Here is a 12,974-nt window from a genome sequence, read left to right as displayed (position 1 = left end):
AGAAAAATGGAGAAAACCAGCTTTGGCAGATAAAGGCCTCAGGGAACTTCTGTCAACAGACATCTTATGATTAGTGGAGGATTAAAACAAAAGTAACCACCTTTATTGGCAGAAACAGCACCAACAAAATTGGGTCAATAATCTGAGCACTTCTTCCTATGTGTGTTTGATTTGACCCAAGTTAAGCTGCAACAAAGAATGAAAAGTATAGATCAGAAAGTATAGATCACCTTAAGGGTCATGGGGATATAAGCAGCCCAGGAACAAAATATCTCTTATCGTTTCTCTTCCTCTAAAAACAAAATCAAACCATGCATGAAACCTTAAAGATCCAGTACATGACAGGAGCAAAAAAAAAAAACAAAACATTATTTTAAAGTGACAATAAAACAACTCTAGATATCAACAATATCTCTGAACATCTGGATCACATGGTTTACACAAGAATCTGTCATAATGGAGACCATTTATGTATCTATAACAAAGGTTTGGTTCTAAGATGCTTTGATCAATTCTCAGATGGCCAATCAATTCTCTACACATCATTTTCCTGAAGTCCTTTCTGTGCCAAAGTCTAAAAAGAAAAAATATAATAATTATTCATAGATACAACTAAATTCTTTATGAAAGAATTACATAAAATTTGCCTAAATTTAGAACAAATAATAACTCTAGGCTTTTCTGAACTGTATTTTTTGAAAGTTTTTCGAAAAAATATAAACCCTGACATATGCTACTAGAACATTTTTGAACAAGCAAATATTTACAGAAAATAAACATGAAACAAAATGTAATACATCAAATTAAAACTGTATTTTAACTTACATTAAATTTATGTATGTCTTCTATTAAAATTGTTGTTAGGTGCCGTCAAGTCGGTTCTGACTCATAACGATGCTATGTACAACAGAAGGAAACACTACTCAGTTCCGTGCCATCCTCATGATCGTTGTTATGTTTGAGCCCACTGTTGTAGCCACTGTGTCGATCCATTTCATTGAGGGTCTTCCTCTCACGCTGACCCTCTACTTTACCAAGCATGATGCCCTTCTCCAGGGACTGATCCCTCCTGATAATATGTCCAAAGTACGTGAAATGAAGTCTCTCCATCCTTGCTTCTAAGGAGCATTCTGACTGTACTTCCAAGATATATTCTTTCGTTCCTTTGAAAGTCAATAGTATATTCAATATTCTTCACCAACACCACAATTCAAAGGTGCCAATTCTTCTTCGGTCTTCCTTATTCATCATCCAGCTTTCACATACATATGATACGACTGAAAACACCATGGCTTGGGTCAGGCACACCTTAGTCGTCAAGGTGCTATCTTTGGTTTTCAACACTTCAGAGAGGTCTTTTGCAGCAGATTTGCCCAATGCAACGTGTCTTCTGATTTCTTTGACTGCTGCTTCCATGGGTGTTGATTGTGGATCCAAGTAAAATGAAATCCTTGACAATTTCAATATTTTCTCCATTTATCATGATGTTGCTCATTGGTCCAGTTGTGAGGATTTTTGCTTTCTTTATGATGAGGTGTAATTCATATTGAAGGCTTTGGTTCTTTATCAGTAAGTGCTTCAAGGCCTCTTCACTTTCAGCAAGCAAGGTTGTGACATTTGCATAAAGCAGGTTGTTAATGAGTCTTCCTCCAATCCTGATGCTCCCTTCTTCTTCATATAGTCCAGCTTCTTGGATTATTTGCTCAGCATACTGATTGAATAGGTATGGCGAAATGATACAACCCTAACACACACCTTTCCTGACTTTAAGCCACGAAGTATCCCCTTGTTCTGTTCGAACAACTGCCTCTTGATCTATGTACAGGTTCCTCATGAGCACAATTAAGTGCACTGGAATTCCCGTTTTTCGCAGTGCTATCCATAATTTGTTATGATCCACACAGTCAAATGCATTTGCATAGTTAGTAAAACACAGGTAAACGTTTTTCTGGTATTCCCCACTTCCAGGCAGGATTCATATGACATCAGCAACGACATCCTTTGTTCCACGTTCTCTTCTGAATTCAGCTTGAATTTCTGGCAGTTCCCTGTCGATGTACTGCTGCAACTGCTTTTGAATGACCTTCAGGAAAATTTTACTTGCGTGCGATATTAATGATATTGTTTGATAATTTCTGCATTCAGTTGGATCACCTTTCTTTGGAACAGGTGTAACTATGGATTTCTTCCAGTCAGTTGGCCAGGTAGCTGTCTTCCAAATTTCTTGGCATAGGTGAGTGAATTCTTTCAAAGCTTCATTCATTTTTTCAAACATCTCAATTGTTATTCCATCAGTTTCTGAAGCCTTATTTTTCACCAATGTCTTCAGTGCAGCTTGGACTTCTTCCTTCAGTAACGTTGGTTCTTGATCTTGTGCTACCTTCTGAAATGACTGAACATCAACCAGTTCTTTTTGGCACAGTGACTCTGTATATTCCTCCCATCTTCTTTTGATGCTTCCTGCATCATTCAGTATTTTGCACATAGAATCCTTCACTGTTGCAACTCAAGGCTTGAGGTTTTTTTTTTTTTCCTAGTTCTTTCAGCTTGAGAAATGCTGAGTGTGTTCTTTCTCTTTTGGTTTTCTAATGCCAGGTCTTTGCACATGCCATTATAATACTTTGCCTTCTCAAGCCGCCCTTTGAAATCTTCTGTTCAGCTCTTTTCCTTCATCATTTCTTCCTTTCACTTTAGCTACTCTAAGTTCAAGAGCAAGTTTCAGAATCTCTTCTGGCATCCATTTTTGTTCTTTTCTTTCTGGTCTTTTTAATGACCTATTGCTTTCTTCGTGTATGATGTCCTTGATGTCACTCCACAACTCGTCTGGTTTTTGGTCATTAGTGTTGAATATGTCAAATGTATTATTGAGATGGTCTCTAAATTCAGGTGGGATATACTCAAGGTCATACTTGGCTCTCGTGGACTTTTTTTCCTAATTTCCTTCAGCTTCAACTTGAATTTGCGTATGAGCAATTGATAGTCTGTTCTGCAATCGGCCCCTGGCCTTGTTCTGACTGATGATATTGAACTTCTCTGTCGTCTCTTTTCACAGATGTAGTCAATTTGATTCTTGTGTATTCCATCCAGCAAGGTCCATGTGTATAGTTACTGTTTATGTTGAAAAAAGTATTTGCAATGAATAAGTCATTATTAAAATAGAGCATGGCAAATATCCTGTTCATTTTACAAACAACCAAAGTATGAGGTTAAGAGCAATTTAAAGTGCTCCCACACAATCTGAAAATACATTTCCAATAATTGAATCCAAGCTTTTTGAGATCATAGAGATCTGTAATAAAGAAAGCTTTAGAATCAAATACAGTAAAAGTATATTATGCCTATTCAAAACCAAAAAGCTCTGAAGCATTATGATAGTTAACCTCCTTCAGTGTATGGATCCTCTAACAACAGCTTGAAGCAGGCAATGTTGTGAGGTCACATTTGAATATTTTCTAACTTGTTTGAAACTGAACATATTCTCTTTGAATACATTTTGGTTTATGTAGCATCTAACTCTCCAGAAACACAAAACACATCACAGATTTACACTCTGATCGTAGTTTTATTTTTGTTGCTATCTTGTTTTTTGTATTAATAGTAATCCACATGAAGGGCAAACACCAGTTCAATGATATGTATACCAGTAAAACCACTCTTACCAGTAGGTAAAATAATGCTGAACTGAAGTAAAAGAACTGATGACGGCTTACCAACTCCAAAAATTCTATTTCTGTTTGGAGAGCTTCGTAAATACTTTCCACGTCGTCTTCTTCATAAAGTTGTAATTCTTTTTTAAGTCTGTTTTCAAAGAAAAATTCACCTTATCAGTTTAGCAGAAAGCCATGTATTATAATACTTCTTTGTTACATAGAAAGTGCCATGTTTGCAACTTCCGTAATTAGAATCTCAAGTTAAAAATAATTGGGTAAGAAAATTTAATTCTCTGTAATTCTATACGGTATAAAATTTTGGGGAAAAAACTCCCATAAAAAATAAGCTAAACAACTAGATGGTGCCCTGCTACCAGCACCGACTGCTCTGACAAGGATCGCGGTGGAGGGTCCCAGACAGAGCTGGAGAAAAACGTAGAACAAAATTCGAACTCACAAAAAAAGACCAGATTAACTAGCCTGACGGAGACTGGAGAAAGCCTGAGGGTATGGCCCCCGGACAACCTTTTAGCTCAGTAATGAAGTCACTCCTGAAGTTCACCCTTCAGCCAGGGATTGGATGGGCCCATGACAGAAAACGAGACTAAAGGGGAACACCAGCCCAGAGGCAAGGACTAGAAGGCAGGAGGGGACAGGAAGGCTGGTGATTGGGAACCCAAGGTTGAGAAGAAGGAGTGTTGACATGTTGGAAGGTTGGTAACCAATGTCACAAAACAATATGTGTACCAATTGTTTAATGAGAAGCTATTTTTTTCCGTAAACCTTCATCTGAAGTACAATTAAAAAAAAAAAGCTAAACTGAATAAATAATAGACATTTAATAATTTCATGGTAAATGCTACATGATAAAAAATTTGATTTCTTCAACAAATAAATTGCAAGTTAAAAAAAAGGAGAGTGCGATGGGGCATGTCTTCAAGCACAAAAGAGATTTAAAGATATATCAGCTAATTGTTAAGTGTGGACCATATCTGGAGCCTAATTCAGATAAACAAACTGTAATAGAAAAAAGATGACATTTATAGATAATTGGAAATTTGAATACTGACTAGTTATTTGATGGTATTAGTTCACTGCTGTTAAATATTTTAGGTGTAATAGTTGTACTGTGGTTATCATTTTTTTACAGTTCTTAATTTACAAAAACATAATAAAATAATGACATGATGTCTATTATTTGCTTCAAAGGAATACAGAAAGGGAGAGGTGAGTGGAGATATAGACAAAACAAGATTAGCATGAATAACTGTTAAAATTGGGTGATGGGTACAAAAATTAATAAGTCTGAAATCACAAAGTGTTGAAGAGGATGGAGATCAACGGGAATTTTTATAATGTGCTAATGGGAGTAAGAATTGGTTTAATCACTATGGAAAACAGTTTGATATCTTGTAAAGTTCAACATTCATACACCCAATGAACCAGCAATTCCAACAGGCTTATATCCTAAGGAAACTCTTACAACACACGAGCACCATGATGTTCACACCGGCACTGTCTGTGATGGCAAAAACTTGGAAACAACTCAAATGTCCATCAAAAGAGGAAAAAAAAAAAACTGGTACATTCACACATCTTCACTCAACAACATGGGTAAATCTTAGAAACAATGTTGAACTAAAAAACAAGCCCTTGACAGTATGATAGCATTTTTACATAACTCAAATGAGCAAAAATAACCAATACATTGTTGGAACATGCATATATATGATAAATGCATCATATATAAATATACCATATAAATTTAAATAAATCATCTAGTGTAACAAAATTATAAGCAAGAATGAATAAGTCGTTTCACACAAACATGGAAATGAAACATAGAGCAGGACATTAATTATATCTAGGATAAAAAAGGGAGTATGGGATAGGGATGAGCCCACAGCTAATGAAAGTTACTGGTAATGTTTTAGTTTGGTTCACAGGTGTTCATTATATTAAACCTACTCCCACTTATGGCTATCTCAGTATCTGACATTTCGCATTTATGATAACAGTAAAAAATCTACTACCTGACTATTTTGTGCATTAACAATGTATGTCTGGTGGTAACAAACACCGAGGTGTGAGGCAAAAGTAACACTGGCTGTGACAGTCAAGGTTATGTGTCAAATTGGGTGGACCATGATTCTCAGTGGTTTGGCAGTTATGTAATAATGAAATTTGGCATTAAGTACTGATGTAGTCATCCTCCATTTTGTGATTGGATGTGGTCAGCCTCCATTTTTGCAAAGTGCCAATTTTCACTTAATGACCTGTTCTTTGGAAACTAACCATGTTGATAAGTGAGGAGTGGGTGTATTATACTCTACAACATATACATAAAAAATTTGGTTATATATATTATTTTTTTTAATAACTTTTATTAAGCTTCAAGTGAACGTTTACAAATCCAATCAGTCTGTCACATATAAGTTTACATACATCTCACTCCCTACTCCCACTTGCTCTCCCCCTCTTGAATCAGCCCTTTCAGTCTCTCCTTTCTTGACAATTTTGCCGGCTTCCCTCTCTCTCTATCCTCCCATCCCCCCCCAGACAAGAGTTGCCAACACAATCTCAAGTGTCCACCTGATATAATTAGCTCACTCTTCATCAGCGTCTCTCTCCCACCCGCTGACCAGTCCCTTTCATTTCTGATGAGTTGTCTTCGGGGATGGTTCCTGTCCTGTGTCAACTGAAGGTCTGGGGAGCATGGCCGCCGGGATTCCTCCAGTCTCAGTCAGACCATTAAGTTTGGTCTTTTTATGAGAATTTGGGGTCTGTATCCCACTGATCTCCTGCACCCTCAGGGGTCCTCTGCTGTGCTCCCTGTCAGGGCAGTCATCGATTGTGGCCGGGCATCAACTAGTTCTTCTGGTCTCAGGATGATGTAGGTCTCTGGTTCATGTGGCCCTTTCTGTCTCTTGGGCTCTTAGTTGTCGTGTGGCCTTGGTGTTCTTCATTTTCCTTTGCTCCAGGTGGGTTGAGACCAATTGCTGCATCTTAGATGGCCGCTTGTTAGCATTTAAGACCCCAGACGCCACATTTCAAAGTGGGATGCAGAATGATTTCATAATAGAATTATTTTGCCAATTGACTTAGAAGTCCCCGCAAACCGTGTTCCCCAGACCCCCGCACTTGCTCCGCTGACCTTTGAAACATTCATTTTATCCCAGAAACTTCTTTGCTTTTGGTCCAGTCCAATTGAGCTGACCTCCCATGTATTGAGTGTTGTCTTTCCCTTCACCTAAGGCAGTTCTTATCTACTGATTAATCAATAAAAAACCCTCTCCCACCCTCCCTCCCTCCCCCCCTCGTAACCACAAAAGTATGTGTTCTTCTCAGGTTTACTATTTCTCAAGATCTTATAATAGTGGTCTTATACAATATTTGTCCTTTTGCCTCTGACTCATTTCGCTCAGCATAATGCCTTCCAGGTTCCTCCATGTTATGAAATGTTTCAGAGATTCGTCACTGTTCTTTATCGATGCGTAGTATTCCATTGTGTGAATATACCACAATTTATTTACCCATTCATCCGATATATATATTATTTTAAGAACCTACTCATTGCCATTGAGTCAATTTAGACTTATAGTGACCCTACAGACAGAGGAGAACTGCCCCATAGGGTTTCCAAGGAACAGCTGGTGGATTCAAACTGCCAACCTTTTGGTTAGCAGCCATAGCTCCTAACCACTCTGCCAGCATAACATTTATATTGGGGATATATGGGGAAACAGTACATTTATATATGTGAGGTACACTGTGTTCTGAACTTTTAGGAATTTAACAGTAAACATGAATTCCGAAGAAATGTTCAATCAGGAATGATATAACAAGTTACTAATTTTGAGCATTAGATTACATGAGCATAAAAACCCATGTAATAAATATTTTTAAAGAGAAAGTGGAAGATTAAACAGACAGTTACAAACTACTGTGGATGCTGCTATGTTTACACTTAAGGCTTCATTTTAATATATTAATTTTTCAAATGAAATGACAAGGATTTTTCTTCCCCCCATATCAGCGACAATACATGTCCCTCCTCTTTTCAGTTGAGATGGACCACAAACTGTTTAAGATCTTTCGTGCCCACCCGAATTGGGTGGTGACCATGCTCCTTTTTAGTTAGTTAATAATAAGAATGAGAGACTACTGAAATTAAGGAGGGCATTTGAAGCAAATTATAGAAAGTATTTCTCTATTCAGCATATAATCAAGCTGTATAATTTAGATCTGCACTTAAAGAAAAGATTGCTGTTGCTAGCTTTAAAAGAGATAGGATGATAATGGTATGAATACTAATATATTTGCATCTAGGCAAAGCAATATAATGGTAAGCAGATCTCATGCTTCAGTGCATGGACTGATTACCCGCTGGAGTCAAGAAGGACTTCCCTCGCCCACTGCACAAGAAGTGAAGGCAGCTTACACGGGCTATTGTCACCTTTTCCTCAATCATCAAATAATGACCAGGATGGCCAACATTGCTAATCTAGCAAAACTTATGTTCCATGTATTTTTATCACTACCTGCACCATTCTAAAACTTTTTTCAGTTACTTCTCAGTGTCATAGAAAAGCATTAACACTATTTTAAGCTATAGAACTATACAAAACTACTATTTAAGTAGAAAGAAAGAAAAATTTTACCCAAAGTCCTATTAACCCAGCTCAAATACTGTTAAAATTTAGGTGTACTTCATTTCAGTCTTTTGTTTCCATATATTGTGATTATACAGTCTGGACAATTTTGCCTTCTATTTTTTCCTGTGGTTAATGCTATCATATACATTTCCCCTGTAAACTACACATGCCACATTAAATACAATTTAAAATAAATATTAATCCAAGTGGCTACATCACTGTTAACTTATTCATTTGTGGTAGGATATTTGTTTCTATTTTTTTCTATCAAAAATAACATTAATATGAACATCTTTATGCATAAAATATTCTGTATTTAGAATTATTTTCCTTGGGATAGAGCTCATAGTGGACTTAGGTCAACAGCATAAATACTTTTAATACATTTACAATAATTTCTATACAACAAATTGCATTCCAAATATATGCAATGTATACTACCACCAGCAATGGAGTCAACTCTTATAACACACCCTTGTCAATTTTGATTATGGTCATTTAAACAGTCTTTCATAATCTGATAGAAAAAATAATAATCAGTAGTTTTAAATTTGCATTTCATTGATAAGCAGTGTACCTATTCCTTGTTATCCGACATTTCATATTTACGACAACAGCAAAAAATCTACTATTCGACTGTTTTTTGCTTTAACGATGTATGTCTGGCAGTAATGAACACAGGTATGAGGCAAGAATGCTGGCTGTGATGGTTAAGGTTATGTGTCAACTTGTCTGGGCCATGATTCTCAGTGGTTTGGCAGTTGTGTAATGAAATCTGGCAGTTATGTAATGATAAAATTTGGCAGTTATGTAATGATGTAATTAGGCAGTTATGGAATGTAGTCATCCTCTATTTTTGCATAATGACTATTTTGCTTAACGACCTGGTCTTTGGAACCTAACCATGTCAGTAAGTGATGTGAGAGTGTATAACTGAAATTTTCTTCCACTGTTTATTAAATGAGTTACATCTCTTTGTTAGTGACTTCTCTGTTTAAACATTTCATTTTATCTATTTCCATTATCACAAGCTTTCTGGGAACAAGAAAACCTTGTCTTATTCATCTTGGTATTCTCAGCAACTAGCATACTGTACGGTACAAAGTAGGCGTTTAACACGTTTGTTCGAAAAATATGAATGAAAAACTATTGATTTTAGTATTTTCTTATTTTTATCAGTTCATTATTTAATAAACTTGTTTGTTATAATTACTACAATTTTCCCCTAGTTTACTATTCATGTTCTTATTTTTCTGACACATTGAATTTTTAATTATGTATCTATTCATCTTGTCCTTTTTGGTTTCCTTAATGACTCCAAAGGTTTAATAAGTACTCATTTCTACTTTTGTCCAGTTTTCCAATGGATTAACTTTTTTATACCATTGCTTTATATTAATTAACATGGAAATTATTTTAGTGCCATTTAAACACAAAACTTTTTAAAATTACATGTGGTCCTCTTTCATATATAGTTTATTTCTGATCATGAGTTTGAAAGCTGAATTATGGAAGCAGAAATACCAATTTTCTAATTATGCCTTCCTCAGCCCAGGCCAAGAGCCCCAGTGGCACAGTGATTAAGTGCTTGGCTGCTAACCCACCAGCTGACACAGGTAAACTTTCATAGGCACCCTGGGCTGAACCAGAGGCAACTGCTGAGTAGGAAGAGGTGGAGAAAGGGGTCTTGCCAGCATCTTCTTTACTCTAAAACCTGGGTTGGTTTTGTTAGACATTTCCATTTACCATATATTTTTTGTCTTCCCTTCCCAGCCCTCAGACCAAGAGATGTTTCTCTATGAAAATAAAGAAAAACCCATAAATGGTATTATGGTATCAAAGGTACCAATAAATTTGGAACATGGTCATTGAAATACTGTATTTAGGTTGTACAACAAGCAAAATTATTTCAGTTTGGGGTCAAATAGGCACATTTATATCAAAATATACCCTTTAAAATAATCAATTGATTCTACCATCAAAATTTTCACTGTATATACTTAGAAGCTTTAATAACTATATATGTGCCAAGAATTCACAAAACAAGCGATCTCTATTAGCTAGAAGGCAACATAATCAATGCTGTAGAGACACTTCTGTTAGTGAATAAATGATGAAGTTTTCCCAGAAAAGATGCAGAGTCAACAGAAACATTCAACATAATACACAGCTAAGAATGATCCTGGAATTAAATGAGGATTTTTATATTTTATAACTGTTAAAAAATGAGAGCGGTGATATGGATTGGGTACAGATATATAATTATTTGATTATTATTTTTCAGAAACTTTAGAACTGAGTGAGACCTGTTGCACTTGTTCACTTTGAGTTCATTCTTGTTGATAATAGGACTTCGAGTAAAATTTTTCATTCTTATTAAATAAAATGCTTATTCTAAGCAATGTTATAGAAACACTTCCACAGCTATTTAAGGATATACTTATAAGACTGTTTTTTACTGTGACTAGTCAGGAACTGTCCTGGATATTTGTCACTGGGAGACTGGTAATATAAACAGTGCTTTCCATAAAATGGCAGTAATAAGAACGAAGTTGATCAGTACAAACTGACATGAAAAATGTCTATAATATTTTGGCAAGTAATAAAGCAAACTGGAGACCAGTGAGTGTGATCACACAATCCCATCTTTGTTGAATACACAGGCACAGGGACATATAAACTCTGAAAGGACATACGTCAAACTTCTAACAATGGATCTACCTAGGATGTGGGAGTGAGGTGATGAAAAGGGAGGCTTCGACATTTCACATTTTTGTACTGTCTGAATTCTAATTCAATCAACATAACCTACTCTCATAATTTAGAAAACACATATGTACATGCTTAGTAAAATAAATATATGGATAAAACCAAAAACCAGACCCACTGCTGTCAAATCAATTCTGACTTATACATATTTATCCGTGTATCTTTTAGAGAGGTTGAAAGTATTTTAATACCATAATCTGCTTATGCTGTCTTATAAATTGAACGACTATCAATGTGACCTCTATGACCAACTTAACTGGATGGCTTTTTCACTGAAAAGGCAACAGCATCGATTTACTACTTCATGTAAATGCATTAAGAGTCTCTCAGTACCAGGTGTATATTAACTTTTGTGGAGTTTCCATTGCAAATATGCTCTTCAACAAAACCACACTATCTTCAGGTGGTCAGAGGGAAAACCCCATGCCGTTGACTTTGCAGCTTTATTTCTGAAACAAGCTTCCTGGTATATTAAATAAGTACAAATATTGGTTATAAGAAATGTAAATCATTTCAGAAAGAAGTTTGTGGGTGAAGAAAATGCCTGAAATGTTTAGTCTGTTACATTACTGTTTGGAGTAAACTAAAATCATATTTAAGAACTATATCCCCTGATTTTGGGTAATAATGAAAATAATAGCTATTGGGAGTTTGAGGGGGCCTATTATATAACACACTCCTGTCCTGCCTGAGTTCTGCCCAATTAAGATATAAGGAAGGCAGAAGGGTAGCCAAAATGTCACATTTATTACTGATACAGCAAATACTGGAAGGTGCAGCTTATATCTCTTATCACTGACATAAAGATATTGGAGAATGTGGCTTATATCTGCAGGCAAGGGGCTTTCAAATATTGAACCCCAGAATTAGACTAACTTAACTCACAGCATTAAAGGCAGCATTGGACCCCACAAACTTTCTCCCATAGAGTCCAACCACTGTAGAATGCAAGGGATGGAGGAGCAGAATGGAACACAAGCTCTCCAGAGCAGCAGCCCAACTTTCAAAGAGATAGGGAAAAGGAAGGACTGGGCTCCACATGACCTAGTTTACCCTTCCAAACTCACCAATCAGACTGAGTCACTCCTCCCCAATTCAGGAGAAAAGAGCAAGGAGTTGGAGGGAGGCAAAAAGAGTTAAACTAGTAAAGCCTTTTCCACATGGAACAAAAAATCAGGGGTGAAAAAGAAGCATTCCATTCTAAAATGGGGATACTTTGGTGGGTAAACACACCATACCTTTCCAAGTACCACTGAAAATATATGCAGAACTTTTATCTTCTTTGTAGTGAAAATTCAACTGCATGTAGATCCAACCACCGGAATAATGCCTGACTGTGATAGATAGGAAGACTAATAGAAAAATGAGTAAGAAGTGGTGAGAGTGCCCAGTTCCATGGGATAGACTGATACACAGATAAATATCACAAAATGTGACTACTGATATAACAGAACCACAAACAAGTTCTCTGTGAACACAGAGAAAGGAATGAGGGGGAAAATTTTTCATACTTTTATTACATTCATTTATTCCTCCATTTATTTATTCAACACCTACTATATATGTCAAGCTGTCTACCAAAGTAGTAGATAATGAGTGTAAGATGGTGAATAAAATAGATAAGATCACTCCTCTTATTGCTCACATAGTGGCAACAGATGTTAACAAACTAAGCATACAAATACGTAATTACAAAATAGAATATGTGTTATAAAGGGAAAAATACAGGCCACTATTAGGGAAAATAACAGAGGTTACATAATTTAGATCAAAGGGTAAGGGAGAGTTTCTCTGAGGAAAAAATTCCACTGAGACCTAAAGGATGGGGGTATTGTTCCACCAGGTAGGAGACAGCAGAGAAAGCAGCAGACAGATAATTTCAGGAGAAAGAAGGGCATAT

General features: G+C 36.2%; 1 protein-coding gene across 1 annotated transcript in view; it reads right to left on the bottom strand.

Moving 5' to 3' along the window:
* Window positions 1–535: 535 nt before the first annotated feature.
* Window positions 536–12,974, bottom strand: part of CCDC172 (coiled-coil domain containing 172) — a 43,354-nt gene continuing 30,915 nt past the window's right edge. Inside the window, exons 7-8 of the mRNA XM_049855101.1 lie at window positions 3,711–3,798; window positions 536–574 (exon numbers count right to left, since the gene is read on the bottom strand). Coding sequence (XP_049711058.1) covers window positions 536–574; window positions 3,711–3,798 — 127 coding nt within the window. The remainder of the gene's footprint in view (window positions 575–3,710; window positions 3,799–12,974) is intronic.

The sequence above is a fragment of the Elephas maximus genome, chromosome 16 (genome assembly GCF_024166365.1).
Source record: "Elephas maximus indicus isolate mEleMax1 chromosome 16, mEleMax1 primary haplotype, whole genome shotgun sequence".
NCBI classification, from domain to species: Eukaryota; Metazoa; Chordata; class Mammalia; order Proboscidea; family Elephantidae; genus Elephas; species Elephas maximus.
The sequence above is the reverse complement of the archived record's forward strand: the minus strand, read 5'-3'. Positions and strand labels throughout refer to the sequence as shown.